The sequence below is a fragment of the Loxodonta africana genome, chromosome 15, assembly GCF_030014295.1.
Source record: "Loxodonta africana isolate mLoxAfr1 chromosome 15, mLoxAfr1.hap2, whole genome shotgun sequence".
Classification (NCBI taxonomy): domain Eukaryota; kingdom Metazoa; phylum Chordata; class Mammalia; order Proboscidea; family Elephantidae; genus Loxodonta; species Loxodonta africana.
Genome location: NC_087356.1, coordinates 11,535,198 through 11,555,104, shown reverse-complemented (window position 1 = coordinate 11,555,104; position 19,907 = coordinate 11,535,198). Strand labels below are relative to the sequence as shown.

At 43.2% G+C, this 19,907-nt stretch overlaps 1 protein-coding gene across 14 annotated transcripts in view; it reads left to right on the top strand.

The window, feature by feature from the left end:
• UXS1 (UDP-glucuronate decarboxylase 1) overlaps window positions 1-19,907 on the top strand; it is a 110,555-nt gene that overhangs the window by 24,343 nt on the left and 66,305 nt on the right. For 2 of the 14 annotated variants that reach the window (XM_010593578.2, XM_064268585.1), the window contains exons 2-4: window positions 9,214-9,241; window positions 10,552-10,615; window positions 14,779-14,822. In XM_010593578.2, coding sequence (XP_010591880.1) covers window positions 9,214-9,241; window positions 10,552-10,615; window positions 14,779-14,822 — 136 coding nt within the window. Of the gene's footprint in view, window positions 1-9,210; window positions 9,242-9,278; window positions 10,456-10,551; window positions 10,616-10,789; window positions 10,865-10,899; window positions 11,150-11,174; window positions 11,383-11,469; window positions 11,849-14,778; window positions 14,823-18,535; window positions 18,616-19,907 lie in introns of those variants that run through there. The other 12 variants (XM_023552625.2, XM_023552623.2, XM_023552628.2 and 9 more) reach the window with 12 other exon arrangements.

Here is a 19,907-nt window from a genome sequence, read left to right as displayed (position 1 = left end):
CTTTGGACCCAGGGTCCCTGCACTGAGAATCTCCTAGTCCAGGGGAAGATTGATGACAAGGACTGACCCCCAGAGCTGACAGAGAAAGCCTTACCCTGGAGCTGGCACCCTGAATTTGGACTTCTAGCCTCCTGGATTGTGAGAGAATAAATTTCTCTTTGTTAAAGCCATCTACTTGTGGCATTTCTGTTATAGCAGCACTAGATGACTAAGACAGGGTTTGTGTGACCTCTTAGGAAGAGCAAAAGCCTGGTAGGCTTGAGGGTGGTGGAATAAGACTTTGTCAGGCTGGTTGCAATTCAGTTTTATACTAAGGCTTCTTCAGTTTAGGGGTTGGGCCGAGTTCTTGGTTTAGTGACTGCGGCTTGTTGGTGTTCCTGAGCGGTGCAAACAGGTTAATGTACTTGGCTGCTAACTGAAAGGTTGGATGTTCAGTCTACCCTGAGTTGCTTCCGAAGAAAGGCCTGCTGATCCATTTTCAAACTGCTCTGACACTTGGGGTCGCAGTGAGTCAGAGTGGACTGGATCACAACTGAGAAACAAACAAAAAACCAAAACAGCTCTTCGTTTTATGCTACCTGACCTCTCAGGACCTAATTCTTGCGGCAGACACTGGAGACTGGAAAACCCTTCGCTTCCACACATCCGTCCTTCTTACTTGACGAATTAAAAATGGAATAATATTCATCTAATTTGTACCTTCTGATCAGTTTAAATAAAGCTTTTGATACACTTCTTACGAGTCATGCATGTTTTTATTTTTTAAGGTAAGTCAAATATTGGCTGGTTTCCAGAGTAGTGGAATGTTGAGGGGCGTCTTTCTTACGCGTATTTAATGTTTTGTTGGCTAATTGAGAGGTGGGTTTCTTTTTCAGTCCAGATGGGGCCTGGAAGTGTAGGGTCAGGTGGGGGCCGTCGGCCCGGACGGTGGGGGTAGTCAGCATTTCTCTAGGACTTCAGCCTTGACCCAGGCTTATGACCCAGGTGGTGAGTCTCGGTGCAAAGCTGTTCCTTCGGCCTGAGGAGGGGGTACAGATGCCTTAGTGGGGAGTGCATCAAATGGGGAGAAATTTAACCCTGTGTACCTGAATTGGAAACCTATTTGGGATATTGGTTAAGAGCTACAGCTAACCAAAAGGTCAGCAGTTCAAATCCTCCAGGTGCTCCTTGAAAACTCTATAGGGTAGTTCTGTTCAGTCCTGTAGGGTCGCTATGAGTCGGGATCAACTCAACAGTAACTGGTTTGGTTTTTTAAAAATTTTTTATACCTAAATTAATCTGAGGGCTAAGACCGAGATTGATTTGAGGACTAAGACCAATATCAGAACGTTCATAGATTAAAGGGAGACAGATGCCTGTCTGTATTTGTTTCCTGTTATATTTGCTGCTTAACCAGCTGCTTCAAGTCTTAGTAATATAAAACAACCTAAACCAAAACCCACCGCGACTGAGTCGATTCCAACTCATAGTGACTCGGTAGGACAGAGTAGAACTGCCCCATAGGGTTTCTAAGGATTTGAACCACTGGCCTTTTGGTTAGCAGCCAAGTTTTTAAGCACTGTGCCACCAGGGTGCCCATAAAACAACCACCACACTGCTATGCTCCTGGAGTCTGTGGTTCACAAATTTAAAATGGGGATGGGTCTTTGTTTCATGATCCCTGGGACCTCAGTTGGGATGACTGAAACTGCTGGGGCTGGAGACTCCACCTCCAGGATGGCTTCTTCCCACACAGGTGTCACCTGATGGACAGACTCAGCTAGCACTGAGCACCTGAACATGGCCTTTCTAGTTTTGGGTTAGGCAGACTTACTACAGGAAGGCTCAGGACTCCGAGAGAGTGTTCCCATTAAACACGGTAGAAGCCACATGGCCTTTTATCATCCAGCTTCAACAGGCACATAGTGTCCCCTTCCTCTGTTCTCTGTGGGCGGAAGCAGTCCCAAACCCACCTCATTCAAGGGAAACCAAACCACCAAACCATCTGCCGTTGAGTCGAATTCGACTCCTAGTGACCCTGTAGGACAGAGTAGAACTGCCCCATAGAGTTTCCAAGGAGCGCCTGGTGGATTTGAACTGCCAGCCTTTTGGTTAGCAGCCATAGCTCTTAACCACTACGCCACCAGGGTTTCCCATTCAAGGGAAGGAAACATAAATCCCATCTCTTGATGAGAGGAATGTCCAAGAACTTTGGGCCAAGTTTTAGAAGTGTTAGGGTGGAATTCTCCTTTCCTGTAAAAAAATACAATGTAACTGTACAGCTTTGCAGTTAGAGTTGAGCAAACAAAAGTGTTACAGTTGGATTAAGCATTTTATTGCAGTTAACACTGAGAAAACCTTGAGAAGGACAGTAAGCAAAGTGAAACAATGGAACCATACAACAGTTGTTGTTGTTAGGTGCCTTCGAGTCGATTCCGACTCATAGCAACCCTATGCACAACAGAACGAAACACTGTGCGGTCCTGCACCATCCTTACAGTCATTGTTATGCTTGAGCTCATTGTTGCAGCCACTGTGTCAGTCCACCTCGTTGAGGATCTCCCTCTTTTCCACTGACCCTGTACTCTGCCAAGCATGATGTTCTTCTCCAGGGACTGATCCTTCCTGACAACACGTCCAAATTATGTAAGACGCAGTCTTGCCATCCTTGCTTCAAGGAACATTCTGGTTGTACTTCTTCCAAGACAGATTTTGTTCATTCTTTTGGCAGTCCATGGTATATTCAATATTCTTTGCCAACACCACAATTCTAGAAAGAAGAACCCGGCAGTCTACTTCTGAAAAGCATTAGCCAGTGAAAACCTTATGAACAGCAGCAGAACATACAACAGTATCATACGTTAATAAGTATTCCTGGAATTTTATCTGTAAACAGTGGTTCTGTCCTGTGCCTGCCAGGCCTTTCCTGTTCACAGCAACCTCTAGGACAGAGGAGAACTGCCCCATAGGGTTTCTAAGGCTATAGAGAAACCTTATGGGGCAGTTCTCCTCTGTCCTATAGGGTCACTGTGAATTGGAATTGACTCGATGGCAGTGGTTTTCAGAATCTTTACAGAAGCAGACTGCCACATCTTTCTCCCCTGGAGCAGCTGGTGGGTTCGAACTGCCAACTTTTCAGTTAGCAGCCAAGGGCTTAACCACTACACTACCAGGGCTCCTCCCTGTAAACAGCACTCACTTTAAATGAGCTCAAGGTGCCCTTGTTTTTACAGGATTTCTGTTTTGAACACTTCCGTAAATTGATGTGTTTTTGGCCTGAGGATGTGGAAGGTTGTGATCGTTATTAATTCTCCTCAGACGGGGAGCATCTGCAGCGTTTGAGTACTCTGCCCCTCCCCGCCTAAGGGATTCATAGAGCTTAATACCACTCATTTTCATTTTGAACACACGCTACACGGTGTCCAGGGTGAGGGGTTCCCTAGCTTAGAGGCTAGGGAAAAACAGCCGTGACACGTTTGGAAAACATTAAGATGCCTTTCTTCAGAGGCATTACTCTGTGTGTTCACAGATATGAATTACTCTGGAGCCTCTTGACAGATCTCAGGTCTTGGAATGAAGACCTCACACTTGGAAGTGGTATCATGGGGGTTTGGGTGGTTACTAGCTGTACTTTGAGCAAGTCACATAATACCTTTTGACTTTCATCTTCTCACTTTGAAATGGGTAATAACATAACCTTGTGACTAGAAACAACAGTGTGTGAAAAGGCCTGACGTGGAATAAAACTCATTGACGTCGAGTCGATTCCAACTCATAGCAACCCTATAGGACAGAGTAGAACTGCCCCATAGAATTAACAAGGAGTGGCTGGTGGATTCGAACTGCCAACCTTTTGGTTAGTAGCTCGTAACCACTGCACCACCAGGGCACCAGTCTGGCATGGAATAGGTGCTCAATAAATGGCAGCGATACTGATCTTGTTACTCTTACTAGAAGGCGTACCATGGCATTGTCAAGGGATCCCTCCAGGCTGTGGTTACCACCCAGTTGGATGTAGTGCCAAGTTCTAGTGAACTTCCAGTGTGTTAATTTCATGCAGGTCTCATGTCTGCATCTCTGACTGATGCTGATCTTCCAGGCTCCAGTCCCCAGTTTCTTCCTGCCTACTAGACATCTTTGTGGGGATCGCTGCAGGATAACTCTGGCCGAGCTTGTGCCTTTCCTAACCACTGTCCTCTTCACCAGTAGTCCTCCACCGTTGGTGCCCTTGTCTGGGTGACATCACCATCCTCGCAGTCATCCAGACCAGAAGACCCAGCGAATTCTGAGACCTGTCACCTCACCCTGACTCATTGCCCATCTCCAGGCCTTGCCAGCTCTACCCTCTGCATATATTTTTTTAAAATTTTATTATTTTGTTGTTGTTGTTGAGTTATACACAGCGAAACACACCGTTTCAACAGTTCCTACACGTACAATTCGGTGACATTGAGTACATTCTTTGAGTTGTGTAACCATTCTCACCCATCTTTTCTGAGTTGTTTCTCCCCCGTTAACAGTAACTCACAGCCCCCCTAAGCTTCCTATTTAATCTTTCGAGTTGTTGTTGTCAATTTTATGCCATATAGATAGTTCTTAAAAGAGTGTAATGCTCAAGGCAAACATTTTTTGCTAGTTAAGCTAAATCATTGTTTGGTTTTAAGAAGACTTCGGGGAGTATTTTTGATTTAAGATTTAAAGATTATCTCAGGGCAGTGGTTTCAGGGGTTCATCCAGCCTCCATAGCTCCAGGAAGCCTGGCTTCCAGGAGAATTTGAAATTCTTTTCTCTGTATCCTTCACTTTGGATCACCTTTCCTGTACAGAATCTTTGATCAAAACGTTCAATAATGGTTGTGTCATAGTCATCGAGTGCTGCTGTAGCACAAATACCACAAGTCGATAGCTTTTACAAAGAGAAGTTTGGTTTCTCACTGTAAAGTAGGCTGAAAGTCCAAGTTCAGAGTGTCAGCTCCAGGGGGAGGCTTTCTCTCTCTGTCGACCTTCTCATCCATCTTCCCCCCGACTAGGAGCTTCTTCAAGCAGGGGCCCTGGGTCAAGGGATGTGCTCTGCTGCCAGTACTGCTTTCTGGGTGGTATGAGGTCCCCAACTCTCTGCTTGCTTCCCTTTCCTTTTATCTCGTGAGAGATAAAAGGTGGTGCAGGCCACACCCCAGGGAAACTCCCTTTACATTGGATCAGGGATGGGACCTGGGTAAGGGTGTTGTTACAATCCTACCCTAATCCTTTTTAACATAAAATTACTATCGCAAAATGGTGGACAACCACACATTGCTGGAAATCATGGCCCTGACAAATTGATACCCACATTTTTGGGGGGACATAATTCAATCCATGATAGGTAGCCAGGCTCCACCCAGTTTTTCTGGTCTTGTGGTAAAGCAAGCAGTTGTTCATGGAGGCGATTAGCCCCATATTTCCTCCTCCTGTTTCTGACTCTCTTTCTTCCTCTATTGCTCCAGACAAACAAGACCAATTGTTGTGCCTCTGGATAGCTGCTTGCAAGCTTTTAAGACCTCAGGCACTATGCAGTGAACTAGGAGGTAGAACAGAAGCAGCAAACATGTTATTAAGCCAATTAACTGGCATGTCCCATGAAACCATGACCCTAAACCTCCAAACCAAGAAACCAAATCCCATGAGGTGTCTGGTTGTACATAAGCAGCCTCGGCAGCTCTTTTTTTATTTTTTGTCATCATTGTAAATATGTCTATCACACAACTTTTCCCAATTCAACTTTTTACAGGTGTAAAACTTACTAGCAGCAATTACAGTCATTAGCTGTGTACCCCCTGCATTTACTCTCAGCCCCCACAAATTATTGCCATCAATTGCCCCTTGGCCTTGCTCACCGTTTCCCTTGCCCTCTGTCCCTCACACTGCTGCTCGCAGTTAGGCTAAAACAGTCTGGAGCATCTCACTGTCCTTTATCAAAGTGGTTACTCATTGCCTACAAACCGGAGCCTAGCTTTCTTGGAATGCTATAAAAGGTAAAGCCATGGTGCCCACATTTGGTTTATTAACAGAATCGCCTGAGGGATTTGTTTAAAAAAAATTGTGCTGGCCCAAATTGACCTTGCAGCCTCCTCTTCCACTCCTGGGAACGCCTTCACTGCCCTCCTGTCCCTGTCTCCAGAGCATCTCTTTCAAAGCCCAGTACAAATGGCCCCTCCTACGTGCCGCCCACACCCATCTTCACAGGTGTCCTGTCTTCTCCTTTCTGCTCCCACAGCACTCTGGAGGGCCTTTCATTCTCTGACCTGTATTCTACCTAGGTGACTGTTGTCTGTTTCTCCTCAAGGCCCAGAAGCCCGTGGGTTGGTATTATACCTATTCATGCTCGCATTCCCTAGAGCAGAGGTCTGCACACGGTAGCTCAGAGGCCAGCCTAGCCTGCTGTCCTGATAAGGCCAGTAAGCTAAGAAAGTGTTCAGTTTTTAAATGGCTGAAAAAGGTATCAAAAGAAGGAAGGTGTTTCATGGACATGGACATTTTATCAAATTTAAGTTTCAGTGGCCATAAATAAAGTTGTGCCAGAACACAACCTTGCTTTCGTGTATTTACTGTTGACTTTGTTCACCCCACAGCGGCAGATTTGAGGAGCTGTAACAGAGATCACGTGGCACACAAAGACGAAAATATTTACTTTCTGGACCTTTACTGAAAAAATTTGCAGACTCCGGCCTTAAAGCGGAGGAGACTCTGGTGGCATAGTGGTTCAGTGCTATGGCTGCTTGCCAAGAGGTCAGCAGTTCGAATCAGCCGGGCGATCCTTGGAAACTCTATCGGGCAGTTTTACTCGGTCCTATAGGGTCGCTATGAGTTGGAATTGACTTGACGGCAGTGGGTGGGCCTTACAGTGGTGATTCCCTGTCATTTTGGGGAGCTTCTCGTTCACCATTTCAGTAAATATTTAGTGAGCGTATATTACGTGTGTGTCTCTCCGTGCCATAGATAACAGCAGTGAAGCAGACATAGGGAATCTTTGCTCTTTTGGAGCTTAAACATTTTATTGGGGGGACATAGACAATAAACAGAAATTTATAGATAAGTAGATAATGTATCTGACGGTGACGAGTGCTGTGAGGAAAAGGAAAGCCAAGTGAGGATAAGGAGGGAAGAGGTTGGGATGGGAATACTGTGGTAGAGAGTGGTCAGGGAGGTTTCTTGGAGAAAGTAACTTTTGGACTGAGACCTGAACGAAGCTATGGAGGGAGGCGGGTGGAGTAGAGTCAGTGCAAAGGCCCTGAGGTAGGAGCAGGCTTGGAAGTGGGAGAAACCGCTGGGGGCCAGAGTGGCTTGAGCCAGGTCTTTGAGAACAGAGAGATAGGCAGTGTGTGAGGTATAACCGAGTCAGGTAACCAGATCCCATAGGACACCTGGGACACTTGAGAATACAGATGCCAGGACCCCTCTGCAGAGATTCTTATCCTGGTAGTCTGAGGCGATTCTGAAGTGCAGGCCTCGTAGGGCCTGGGTCACCCTGGAAAGCACTGGATTTTATTGGCTGAGATAGGAGAATGCAGATCCCCTCTACTGCACCCCGTCCCCATTCTCCATCATTACTGGGCCTGGGAGAGCCTTCTCAATGCTCAAAATCAGCCTGGATTGGGAACCATTGCTGCAAGACCTCACATACTGCCTGGCTCCTAGCTGGGGCTCAGTAAATAATGTTGGAATTAAAAAGAGGCCTGCATTAGTGCCCTCTCTCTCCACACCGTCCTCTCTTATGGCTGTTTGTGGGCAAGTGCCTTCTCCTGTGACTGCTCCACCCCTCAACAACTGGGTCTTAATTATCTGTGTCAATTCCCCAGCGCCTTGTCTTGCCCGTGGCTGGTGCTCAACTGTATCAGTGAAGTAATGCCTCTTTCCAGAGTCTGTGAATGGACTCCTACAGCTTCTAGTCAGCTTGGCCTTACCTTCCTGGGAAACCTCCTCCAGGCCCTGTTCTCTTGGGGTTCACCGTGCGCATCATATTGCATTCAGTTATAGTCCCTTTCCCGCAGTGGTTTGTCTGTGTTGCCTTCCAGGTGGTGAGATTGTTGTGCCTGCTCTCCTGTGCATGCACCTGCAGCACAGCTTGGTGGGTGAATGGCTAGTGAAGGAGCAAGTAAGGGTTGTACAGAGAGCTGTGTGTGAACACCAGTGCCGCCGGTGCTGTCTCACACCGCTAGGCAGAGCTGATGAGCATTTTGCAGGCTGGTAATAAGAATGTTTTAGACTGTGGTGTGCTTGCGTGCGGGCACGCCGTGTATGCATTGTTACATAGGTGTGTGCCCTTGTGAAGGGGCAAGAGAGCAGCTTTCACAAGACACACTTCTTCTCAGGACTTATTATAAAAGTGTGTATGCTTTCCAGCTTAAAAAATGGATCAGAATACCCAATAAAAACATGCCAACCAGTACGGCAGCCGCCTAAAATGTGCAGGTTTAAATGGAAATGGTCGTCGTGTCTGATCCAGCATTATCCCGAGACTTAAGATACAGTAAATGAAATTGCTGCCCCAGGCCTGGGTTCCTCCCTGGTGAGAAATTTGCCTTGTGTGGCCTGCCTATTCAAGGACCCCCAAATCTCTTCCTTTCCTAAAATAAATGCACCTCTTAAAATTCCAGGCTTTTATTGGATTCTGAATTGCTGAGTCTTAATTTGTTTGGGGTCTTGAACTCATTTGGGAATCTTTGAAAGCCATGGATGCATGATGTTGCATGCACTTTAAAGGGACTCCCCTCCCGCCAAGACTTGCTGAAACTTATTCATGAATCCATAAAAACAGCAACATCAAAAAACCCCATTGCTGTCTAGTTGATTCCGACTCATTGCGACCCCACAGGACAGAGTAGAACTGCCCCATGGGGTTTCCAAGGCTGTAAATCTTTACGAAAGCAGACTGCCACGTCTGTCTCCTGTGGAGTGGCTGGTGGGTTCGAATCACCACTGCTGACCTTTGGGATCGCAGCCGAGTGCTTTAACCACTGCACCACCAGGGCTCCTCATGCTAAACCTGGATGGCTATAAAAGATCGTGTTTTCAATTCTTTTTAGTCAGACCAAACTCTTTGGAGTACAAAGTGCACTTTATCGTCTTGATGAACTATGATTTAGGTTTCTAAGCGAACTTTAAAATATTGTTTAAAATTGTAAAGATTTAAAATCTTATGAATGGGAATTTCTGAATGTCGTGAACTTAAATATTGTCTTTTTTTTTCCCCTTACAGCTGTGTGGGGCAACTTCGTTAATATGAGGTAATTTTTCTTTTTTTTTTCACTAAGGTAATGGAGTTGAGTTTTACAGACACATTTCACTTGTTACATATGATGACGTGGTTTGGGAGAAAAGTATTTTTAAAGGAAATGCTGACTTTCTTTGCTATTCGGTACACATCTGGGCCATTTCTAGAATCCTCTATTATCTCGAACAGTGCAGCTGATTTTGATGTTTGAGGAAAGCCCGCAGGTAAAGATCAGTCTTGATGCGGCGGGCATCTGCTCCACTGTGTTGTCCATCTCGTCCCGCTCCTCCTTGTGTAGATAGTAGACACTTAACCCTGCCTTTCACACTTCCAAGATGTGAATTGCATTTCTGGGCCACTTGAGGAGGAATACGGGGGCTTTTCCAAAACCTTTTCAGAAGAGAGCTGTCTTCGAGAGAAGATAGTGGTCCGTGGCCCCAGAGGGACAGACTAGTAGATACAGGTGGCCCCAGGAAGCCGCCTGGCGCGTGTGTGCGATATCTGCGCTTGTGATAGGTCAGGAAGGACACTTGTAAAATTCTAGTGTTGATTTTCTTTTTAACCAAACAGAAGATAACCTTTTTATTTTAACTGGACAAAAAGCAATAAGCATTCATTGTGAAGACAAATTTGGAGCTTTTAGTATAGTTTTAAATTTTCAGAAAAATCCACATTGCTTTGTATTTCTTTGTATTAAAAAATACGGGATAGCAATCATGATTGTGAGCTGATGAATTGGGACTGGAATTTTAATGCCGCTGCACACAAGCCTAGCTCCGAGGGTAACCTGTGGTTACTGTGCCCCCACTAAGCCTTCCATGTTGAGGTGGCTTTGCAAGGTGGGTGGGGCAGCGTTGATCTGATTCCTACCGTGGAGACCTGTGCCTGTCTCCTCGATAAAGAGACTTCTGTGGGGGCTAGGTGTGGTGCTCAGATCCTATTTAAAGGCATTCTGTTTTTTTTTAAACTTGGAAAAAATTTTGCATTAAATTCCCAGGAAACTCCAGCAGATAAACATGTACTCCTGTAGATGAACTTACTGTCTTTAATTTTATCATGTTAGGTGTAAGGTAGAGGTGAGATTAGTTTAATGGAAACAATATATTAGGTAAGACTGAGCATGTTCATTCATGATTGACTTGAGGAGATTCCTTCCCCCAAGTTGGCTTCTGTTTCCCTGAGGCCCCTGAAGGAAGTATGTACACATGACTGATGCCAGGAAGGAAGGTATGATCCTCTCCCACCCTACGTTTGTGTTACAGTAATTTATTCAGACACAACTCTTAAAGTCACAAAGCCTTTCAACTGATCTCAGTTTTGTAGTTTTTTGCTCAACAGGTCTATCCAGGAAAACGGTGAACTAAAAATTGAGAGCAAGATTGAAGAGGTTAGTCTATTTGCCATATTTTGCTTCTATTTTATCAACATATTTGCCAATTTTGCTTCCTCTGCTTGTGTTAGTGTCTTTATTGTGGCAACTTTATGGTGTTCTAAGATTTTGAAACCATCTCTCAAAAAATTATTCCCTTATATGAGAGAAGACTTTGTGTTTGTTATCCAGCAGGTGCACTCTCTGAGTCAATATTTGCCCCATTTTATAAGGATGTGATATATCAAAGCAAATTCTGCCTGAAAGGTAAAATCGATTTAAACTTTTACATGACTTTTCAGGTGAGCCTTTCCAGAAGTCCTTAGAGAAAAGAAAGTAATTACCTTTACCAGGGATGGAGCAAGTGTCGGCATCCACTCACCTGAGAAGATGCTGAAAGAAAAAATAAGCACAAATCAGATGCCTGGACTTGACAGTCATAAAGAACATCCATATCTACACATGAGGAAGTCATACTGTCTACACATGAGGAAGTCATACCTAACTAATTGAGAACTAACACCTTCTGGTTGATTAAGGAGACCCTGGGTGGTACATATTGTTAACATGCTTGGCTAACTGAAAGGTTGGAAGTTTGAGTCCACGCATAGGCATCTCGGAAGAAAGGCCTGGTGATCTACTTCCAAAACACCAGTGATTGAAAACCCTATGAATATAGCTTTGCTCTGACACACATGGGGTCGCCATGAGTGGCAGTCGACTCAGCGACAACCGTAATTGGTTGATTATGCACCTCGTGTTTTAAAATACGTGCTTATATTTTGGTCAGTAAATATAGATGTGTCAATTGTTGTAACAGGGATTGTGGGAGAGGTTGGGGAGTCATTCACTTGTTGAAGATTTGATTTGAAGCCAGATGGTGGAGTTGTAGGGAAGACCTTGGATTGCTCTTGCTTGTTCTGTCAGATCTCATGGGTGTTAACACACGTGGACATGGCTTGATTCACAGCCTGTAATTTATGTGTTGATAACATGGACATAATTTATGAGTTGATAACATGGATACCCGACAAACCCAGTGCCGACGAGTCGATTCCGACTCGTAGCGACCCTATACGACAGAGTAGAACTGCGCATAATTGTTGAAATAAAATGTTAAGCTTTTGTGGACAACACTTAACGGAATTCCATTGTTCTGGAAAAGAAACTTAGGGGATTCTTTTGTTCCAGAAAAGGTGGTGGTAGTCTGCCTGTTTTTATGAGCCTGAAACACCTTTTGCATCGCTCCAAGTAAGATAAATAAGCAGAAAGGTTAATTTTTCTCAAAGACCTGGGCATCTGTTGAGTAAGAGTTCTAACATATAATTTATTATCTAGAGTCTAGAATTTTGGTTCACGCAGTATGTCTTAATTCAAACTGGAAATGAATTATGTTGTTGTTAGGTGCCGTTGAGTCAGTTCTGACTCATAGCAACCCTGTGTACAACAGAACAAAATACTGCCCATCTTCACAGTCATTGCTGTGTTTGTGCCCATTGTTGCAGCCACTGTGTTAGTCCATCTCACCAAGGGCCTTCCTCTTTTTTGCTGACGCTCTACTTTGCCAAGCATGATGTCCTTCTCCAGGAACTGATCCCTTCTGATAACATGTCCAAAGTATGTGAGATGGAATCCCGCCATCCTTGCTTCCAAGGAGCACTCTGGCTGTGCTTCTTCCAATAAAGACTTATTCCTTCTTCTGGCAGTCCATGGTACACTCAGTATTCTTCACTGACACCATAATTCGAAGGCATCGGTTCGTCTTCTGTCTTCCTTATTCAGTGTCCAAATTTGCATGCTTATGAGGTGGTTGAAAATACCACGGCTTGGGTCAGGCACACCTTAGTCCTCAAAATGACGTCTTTGCTTTTCAACACTTTAAAGAGGTCTTTTGCAGCAGATTTGCCCGATGCAGTACGTTGTTTGAGTTCTTGACTGCTGCTTCCGTGGGCGTTGATTATGGATCCAAGTAAAATGAAATCCTTGACAACTCCAAACTTTTCTCCGTTTATTATGATGTTGCTTATTGGTGCAGTTGTGAGGATTTTTGTTTTCTTTATGTTGAGGTGTAATCCATACTGAAGGCCATGGTTTTGATCTTCATCAGTAAGTGCTTCAAGTTCTCTTCGCTTTCAGCAAGCAAGATTGTGTCATCTGTGTATCACGGGTTGTTAATGAGCCTTCTACCAATCCTAATGCCACGTTCTTCTTCATGTAGTCCAGCTTCTCAAATTATTTGCACAGCATATAGACTGAATACCCAGTGCCGTCGAGTCGATTCCGATTCATAGCAACCCTATAGGACAGAGTAGAACTGCCCCATAGAGTTTCTAAGGAGCGCCTGGCGGATTTGAACTGCCGACCCTTTGGCTAGCAGCAGTAGCACTTAACCACTACACCACCAGGGTTTCCATAGACTGAATAAGTATGGTGAAAGGCTACAACCCTGACACAGATCTTTCCTGATTTTAAACCATGCAGTATCCCCTTGTTCTGTCTGAACCACTGCCTCTTGGCCTATGTACAGGTCCCTCAGGAGCACAATTAAGTGTTTTGGAGTTCCCATTATTTGCAATGTTATCCATATTTTGGTCTGATCCATACAGTCGAATGCCTTCACATAGTAAGACACAGGTAAACATCCTCCTGGTATTCTCTGCTTTTGGCCAACATCATCTGACATCAGCAATGATATCCCTTGTTCCATGTCCACTTCAGAATCCTGCTTGAATTTCTGGCAGTTCCTTGTTGATGTATTGCTGCAACCATTTTTGAGTTATTTTTAGCAAAATTTTACTTGCATCTGATAGTAATGATATTGTTTGATAATTTCTGCATTCTGTTGGATCACCTTTCTTGGAAAAGGGCACAAATATGGATCTCTTCCAGTTGGTTGGACAGGTAGCTGTCTTCAGGTTTCTTAGTATAGACGAGCGAACATCTCCAGCGCTGCATCCATTTGTTGAAACATCTCTTTTGGTATTCCGTCAATTCCTGGAGCCTTGTTTTTCCCCAATGCCTTTAGTGCAGCTTGGACTTCTTCCTTCAGTACCATTCGTTCTTGGTCATATACTACCTCCGGAAATGGTTGAACGTCGACCAATTCTTTTTGGTACAGTGACTCTGTATATTCCTTCCATCTTCTTTTGGTGCTTCCTGCCTGCATCATTCAGTATTTTGACCATAGAATCATTCAAAATTGCAACTTAAGACTTGAATTTTTTCTTCAGTTCTCTGAGCTTGAGAAATGCCAAGCAAGTTCTTCCCTTTTTGTTTTCTAACTCCAGGTCTTTGCACATTTCTTTGTAATACCTTACTTTGTCTTTTCGAGCTGCCTTTTGAAATCTTCTGTTCAGAGGTTTTACTTCATCATTTCTTCCATTCACTTTAGCTATTTATTCAAGAGCAAGTTTCAGTCTCTTCTGACATCATTTTGGTCATTTCTTTCTTTCCTGTCTTTTTAGTGACCTCTTGGTTTTTTCACATATGATGCCCTTAATGTCATCCCACAACTTGTCTGGTCTTCGGTCATTAGTGTTCAGTGTGTCAAATCTATTCTAGAAATTGTCTCCAAATTCAGGTGAAATATACCTGAAGTTGTATTTTGGCTCTTGCAGACTTGTTTCAGTTTTCTTCAGCTTCAGCTTGTACTTGCATATGAGCAATTGATAGTCTGTTCTGCAATTGGCCCCTGACCTTGTTCTGAGTGATGATGCTGAGCTTTTCCATCATCTCTTTCCACAGATGTAGTCAATTTGATTCCTGTGTTTTCCATCCAATGAGGACCACATGTATAGTCATCATTTATGGTATTGAAAAAAGGTGTTTGCAATGAATAAGACATTGGTCTTGTAAAATTCTGTCATGTGATCTCCAGCGTTGTTTGTGTCACCAAGGCCATACTTTCCAACTACAGATCTTCTTTGTTTCCAACTTTCGTATTCCAATCACCAGTAATTATCCGTGCATCTCGATTGCATGTTTGATAATTTCAGACTGTAGAAATTGGTAAAAATCTTCAATTTCCTCATCTTTGGCATTAGTCATTGGTGTGTAAATTATAGAGGAAATGAAAATCTCTTTTGCATTATGTCATGCCAATTTGAAATATCACAAGGGGGTAAAAGTGGTAGAAGACTATGTTTTTCCTTTAAAACTAATTTTGGTTATTGTTATTATAGATTGTTGAGCCATTAAGAGAGAAAATCAGAGACTTGGAAAAAAGGTATGTGTACTTTTTGTTTTAAGTTTAGGAAAATGCCTATTTCTTAGTTACGGGAGTTAAATGTCTAGTATATTAAATATCAGATAATATATAAAGGTCAATATCTAAGTTTACCTCAACTGAGCAATTAATTCTATAATATAAAAGATGTAAACTACTCTCAAGGCATAGAACCTTTCCCTGAAAAGATAAATTTTTACTTTAAAGTTTTGGATCCAGCATGTTTTTAAACCCAATTGTTTTTTCTTTTGTCATCAAGAGCCATTTCTGATAAGAACCATAGACTCTCCAGGAAAAGAAAGTTTATTTTATATATATATTCTTTCACATGAAGGGGTCTTCCTGAAGCCCAACTACATAGATCTCAAAAGACCTTTCTTTAATAAGTCCTTCCTACAAACTGTGGTGATTTAAAAAAATGTCCATATAAAATTTTTTGGTGTTTTTTCTCCATTTAAGTATAATACTCAAATAGTCAGAAAGTTAGAAGAAAAGGACGTAGGTTTGTTGACATCGTTCTTTTTCACACTCTGTGAATTCCTAAATTTCTGCAAATTCACTTCAGAGAAGTTGAGGCCTTACCTTATCTCCTGCAAAATGATTGGATGGTTTCTAGCATATAGTCTTTAAAACAGAATTTCAAAACCAAGGAAACCGTTTGGAGGGCCTACAGTATAGTAGTGTGTAAGGAGATACGGGTGGAGCCTGTAAAATGTCATGTTCAGCCATTTATTTGCTTTTGTCACCAGAGTACACATCAGGAAGTGTTGGGGATTTAGACCAGGTAAAGTGGATGAGGCGGAAGAGTTGTATAATATGGTGAAAAAATTTATTTGAATCACAGATGCCAAAGAAAAGTCCTCCTCACCCTTTGAATTTGTTGCTCCTCTCCTGAGTTCGTGGCTCTGTTGCACATTCTTTCTCAGGCAGTTGCTTGTCTAAAACAGTTGCGCTCAGGCACGGAAACTTTTTCCTGGGGAATATGTGGAAAACTCTGTATGGCTAGAGCGACGTTTGGGTCTTCAGAAGTTTAAGAAAGAAAAATGAAAACTTTTGTTGAAGTTTACATAATTTTTTTTCCTTGCACTGAGTTTTGACAATACACATCAGCATTGTGTGCGCCTTTGTCGAGGGCAGAATAAAAAGGAAGAAACCAATTTTAGTGTTTTCTTTAAGTGGTCAAAGGGGAAATAGGATGGAGAAGATTTCATGAAACAAAACGTGTTCATTCACTTTCTTCTTGTCCTCAACTGAGCAGTCAGGCAAACTATTAATTTCAGTTTATACTGACTGGAGTAAAAGTTAAAGTTATCAGCTTTTTTTTTTTCAGCACATTTTATTTGGTGATAGACCAAAAAACCCATTACTGTTGAGTCGATTTCGACTCATAGCAACCTTATAGGACAGAGTAGAACTGCCCCATAGGGTTTCCAAGGAGCGCCTGGTGCATTCGAACTGCTGACTCTCTGTTTAGCAGCCGAACTCTTAACCACTGCGCCACCAGGGCTTCCTAAATAGAAGGTTGTTATTTGTGCTTTAGAATCTTGTTGGTGTGATTTGGTGCTGAATCTATGCTGCTTTTAACCTAAGTGAAGATTACATTTCATTGGCTGGGAGCCTCAGTAAGACTGGCATCATTTGAGAGATTTCAAGTGAAGCTTTTTTAAAATGTAAATTGTTTTTTGGTAAAAAAATAATCCACCACAGATTTTATGTTGATCAAAAACTCTGCCCACCTGTGATCATTTTCTTTAGAAAATAATCCTCACTTATTTATTTATGACAAGAAAATTGACTCAGATAACGTCTCTAAGGAGTTGGCTTACGGACAAGATCTCTCAAGTTATGAGAATTATGGGATTCCCTTCGATATTTTTGCACTGTTCTTTGTGCTTTTTAAATCAGAAAGAGAACCACAAGTACAAATTTAATCTTAAAGAATTTACCAGTAAGTCATTCTTGTCAAGCTGTGGGAGCTGTCTTTCAAATTCAAATAGGAGAGGAGAATATGGGTTGCCAGTAGGGTCTGCTTTGCCAGTCACTCATTGTAAAAGTGGCTGTGTTCTGCAGGCTGGCTGAGCAAGTCAGGTGACAGATGAGCGAAAGCTCTTGCTTCAGTTAGAACCTCAAGTATGGACATGACTAAAAAGGCTTTTTGGTAGAAATTGGTGGAGCTCTCATTTTTCCTGTTTGATTGTGTGAGAAGAACGATCAAACAATCACCTTGACGCTAGCAAGATAAGAATAACTTGAAAATGTTTTCTTGATGAGCTTGTCTGTTTGAGCCAAGTGGCTTATAAGAAATAAGGACATTTTTGAAAGTTGAGGATTATCTTTATACAGGGAAAAGAGAGGGGAGAGTGCTGAGAAGGCTGATTAAGTAGTTCTTTGCTAAGTGAATAATTGGATGAGCCAGTGAGTTGGGTAAGATTTTAAGCTTGTTTAGATGTTAACCGACTCATAGCGACCCCAGTTGAAATCGGAATCGACTCAATGGCAGCAGGATTTTTTTTTTTTTAAGCTGCTAAAACAGGTCTGTGTCTCCCGGTTGCCCCACTTGGCCCAGCCCTGTGCATGTGTGCAGGGGACTCTCAGTAACTCTGAGCTGCCAGCAGAAGGCGTGGCACGGCCAAGATCATCTTCCATAATTACATGCACTGTCATCCAAGACTGCAAAGAAGGAAAACACAGTATGCATTGCATACTAAGGAGGACTCCATGCTGTTACTTACAGCTTTGTGTGCGTGACTGTGAGCCTTAACTTTAAAGGAAGAATGTCGATTATAAGATCATTTTTAAAACATTTTTATTGTGCTTTAAGTGAAAGTTTACAAGTCAAGTCAGTCTCTCATACAAAAATTTATATACACCTTTTATATACTCCTAGGTGCACTCCCTCTAAGGAGACAGCACACTCCTTCTCTCCACCCTGTATTCCCGTGTGCATTCAGCCAGCTTCTGACTCCCTCTGCCCTCTCATCTCCCTCCGGACAGGAGCTGCCCTCTTAGTCTCATGTGCCTACTTGAGCCAAGAAGCTCACTCCTTGCCAGTATCATTTTCTATCTTATAATCCAGTCCAATCCCTGTCTGAAGAGTTGGCTTTGGGAATGGTTCCAGTCTTGGGCTAACAGAAGGTCTGAGGACCATGACCTCCAGGGTCCTTCTAGTCTCAGTCAGACCATTAAGTCTGGTATAAGATTATTTTTAAGAAGTTTAAGAATACATATGAAATCCAACACTTCGTTGCTACGTTTTTCAGATAAACAAGGCAAGAAACCCATGTATTTTTATTTTTTTAAATGAAAACTTTTAGCATGTGGTGTCTGAAGTATTTATTAGGCCATCCTACCTCGGAAGCCATGTGTGTCAGCCAGTTTATGCTTTTGCTTGAGTTTTATTTCTTCCAAGTATATTTCCTACTTAAAAAAAAAAAATTCCAAAAAAAAAACTGTTTTCTTTATAGTGTAAGTAGCACCTCAAGTTTGATTTTTAACTTTCAGACTGGCACGACTTTAAGTTAGTGATACCAAAGTTCGTGTCAGCGGCCACCTTGGTGTACTTGGTGCCTCTGGGCACACGTTTTAGTCTTAATTCATAGTTTCCTCTCTCATCACTTCAGTTTTCAGTGTTCAGCTGTAATCCCACGTTCCCTGTGCCACTTTCTCTAATCATTGAGATTAAAGAGAATTTTGTTTCTCTTGAACTTCCACAGTGAATGGAAGAAAATGACGAGTCAAAGATGGTGCCAGTGTTTCCACCACTGTCCGAAGGAGTAGTTGTGCCAGTGAGCAGGTGGGAAATGTAGGGAGAGAGCCAGGCTGGGAGGAAAGAGAAATTTAGTTGTGGTTCAGAACTTCTGGAGTTAAGGCTGGAGTCACAGATGTGGGGAGCTCAGAGATCAGGGGACAATTGGAACAGGTGTGAGGGGCGCCTGCAGAAAATGCGCAGTTACTTTGCCATTTCCCAGCTGGACAAGTAAATGGTTTGACAAAAAATGCTACTTTCCATGGGCTGGGTGCTACGCTAAAGACTTAACAGCCTCTGATCCCAGCACCCTCTGAAGTAGGTGCCATTGTTACCTCCCTTAACAGAGCAGGAAGGCCTGATGTGTCTTCCTCAGGGGTCATGGAGCTCACAAGGGGGGGAAGGCCAGGATTTTTTCTCACCGTTCCCTCAGACTCTCCCACTGTGCCTGCCTGTTTTTCTAGTCTGCAAGAGTGACTTGACCTTGTAAGAATGTAGAAACTCTTAAGAAGGGAATTATTCTGCATAGCAAAAGAAAGCCCTTCCCGTCGAGTTTAAGCATGCTTCCAGTCTTCTCAGAAGCTGAGAAATACGTAGCTGTTTCAGGGTCTCCTGTGTAATGATCTGTCATGCCCTGTTCAGTTCAGCAGTCATTAAGGAAATGCATTCCCTATCCTAGCACTGTGTTCATGCCGGGACCAGGGAGAGGACCGGAGACAATGCCTCCTGGCTCAGCGCTTCTCTGGTTAAAATAATAAATATTAAGCTGATTCGTCTGATTTTACCTAAAGGATTTGTGTTTCTAGCTGGGCCACTTTGAGAATAGGTATTTCAAATCTTCCTTTAACTCTCATTTAATGTTTTATGATGCCAGTTATACTCCCCTATTTCTGTGGCTTGGGGACCCATGACGCCTTAGGGGAGGGAGCTGAGAGGGCTTTGAAAGATGAGGTGGGAGTCTTAAGATAGGCTCAGAGAAGACCATGAGGCCCAGGGAGTGTGGATGCCAGATTGTTTTGCCCGGGTGCATGGTTAAGGAAGGGAGATGATGGAATGTGAAAAATGCCCAGAAAGGGGCGAAGAAACTTGGTTCCTATTTTTCATTCTTACTCTTACAAGACACAGTGTCCTGCATTGGGGCTGTGGCTTCATGCAGCTGCTCTCTCCCTTCCAAGCCCCAAAGTAGCATGTTGAGACGACTCCTTCCTCCCTCATGTTGTGCTGTTACTTGAATTGGTGGAGCTGGTGCCTGCTCAGCTTTTCCCGGGTAGACTCTCAAGGCATAAGCTAAACAAGGAGCAGGTGAAATGTGACTTGAATTCAAACCAGCCAGTGACCCT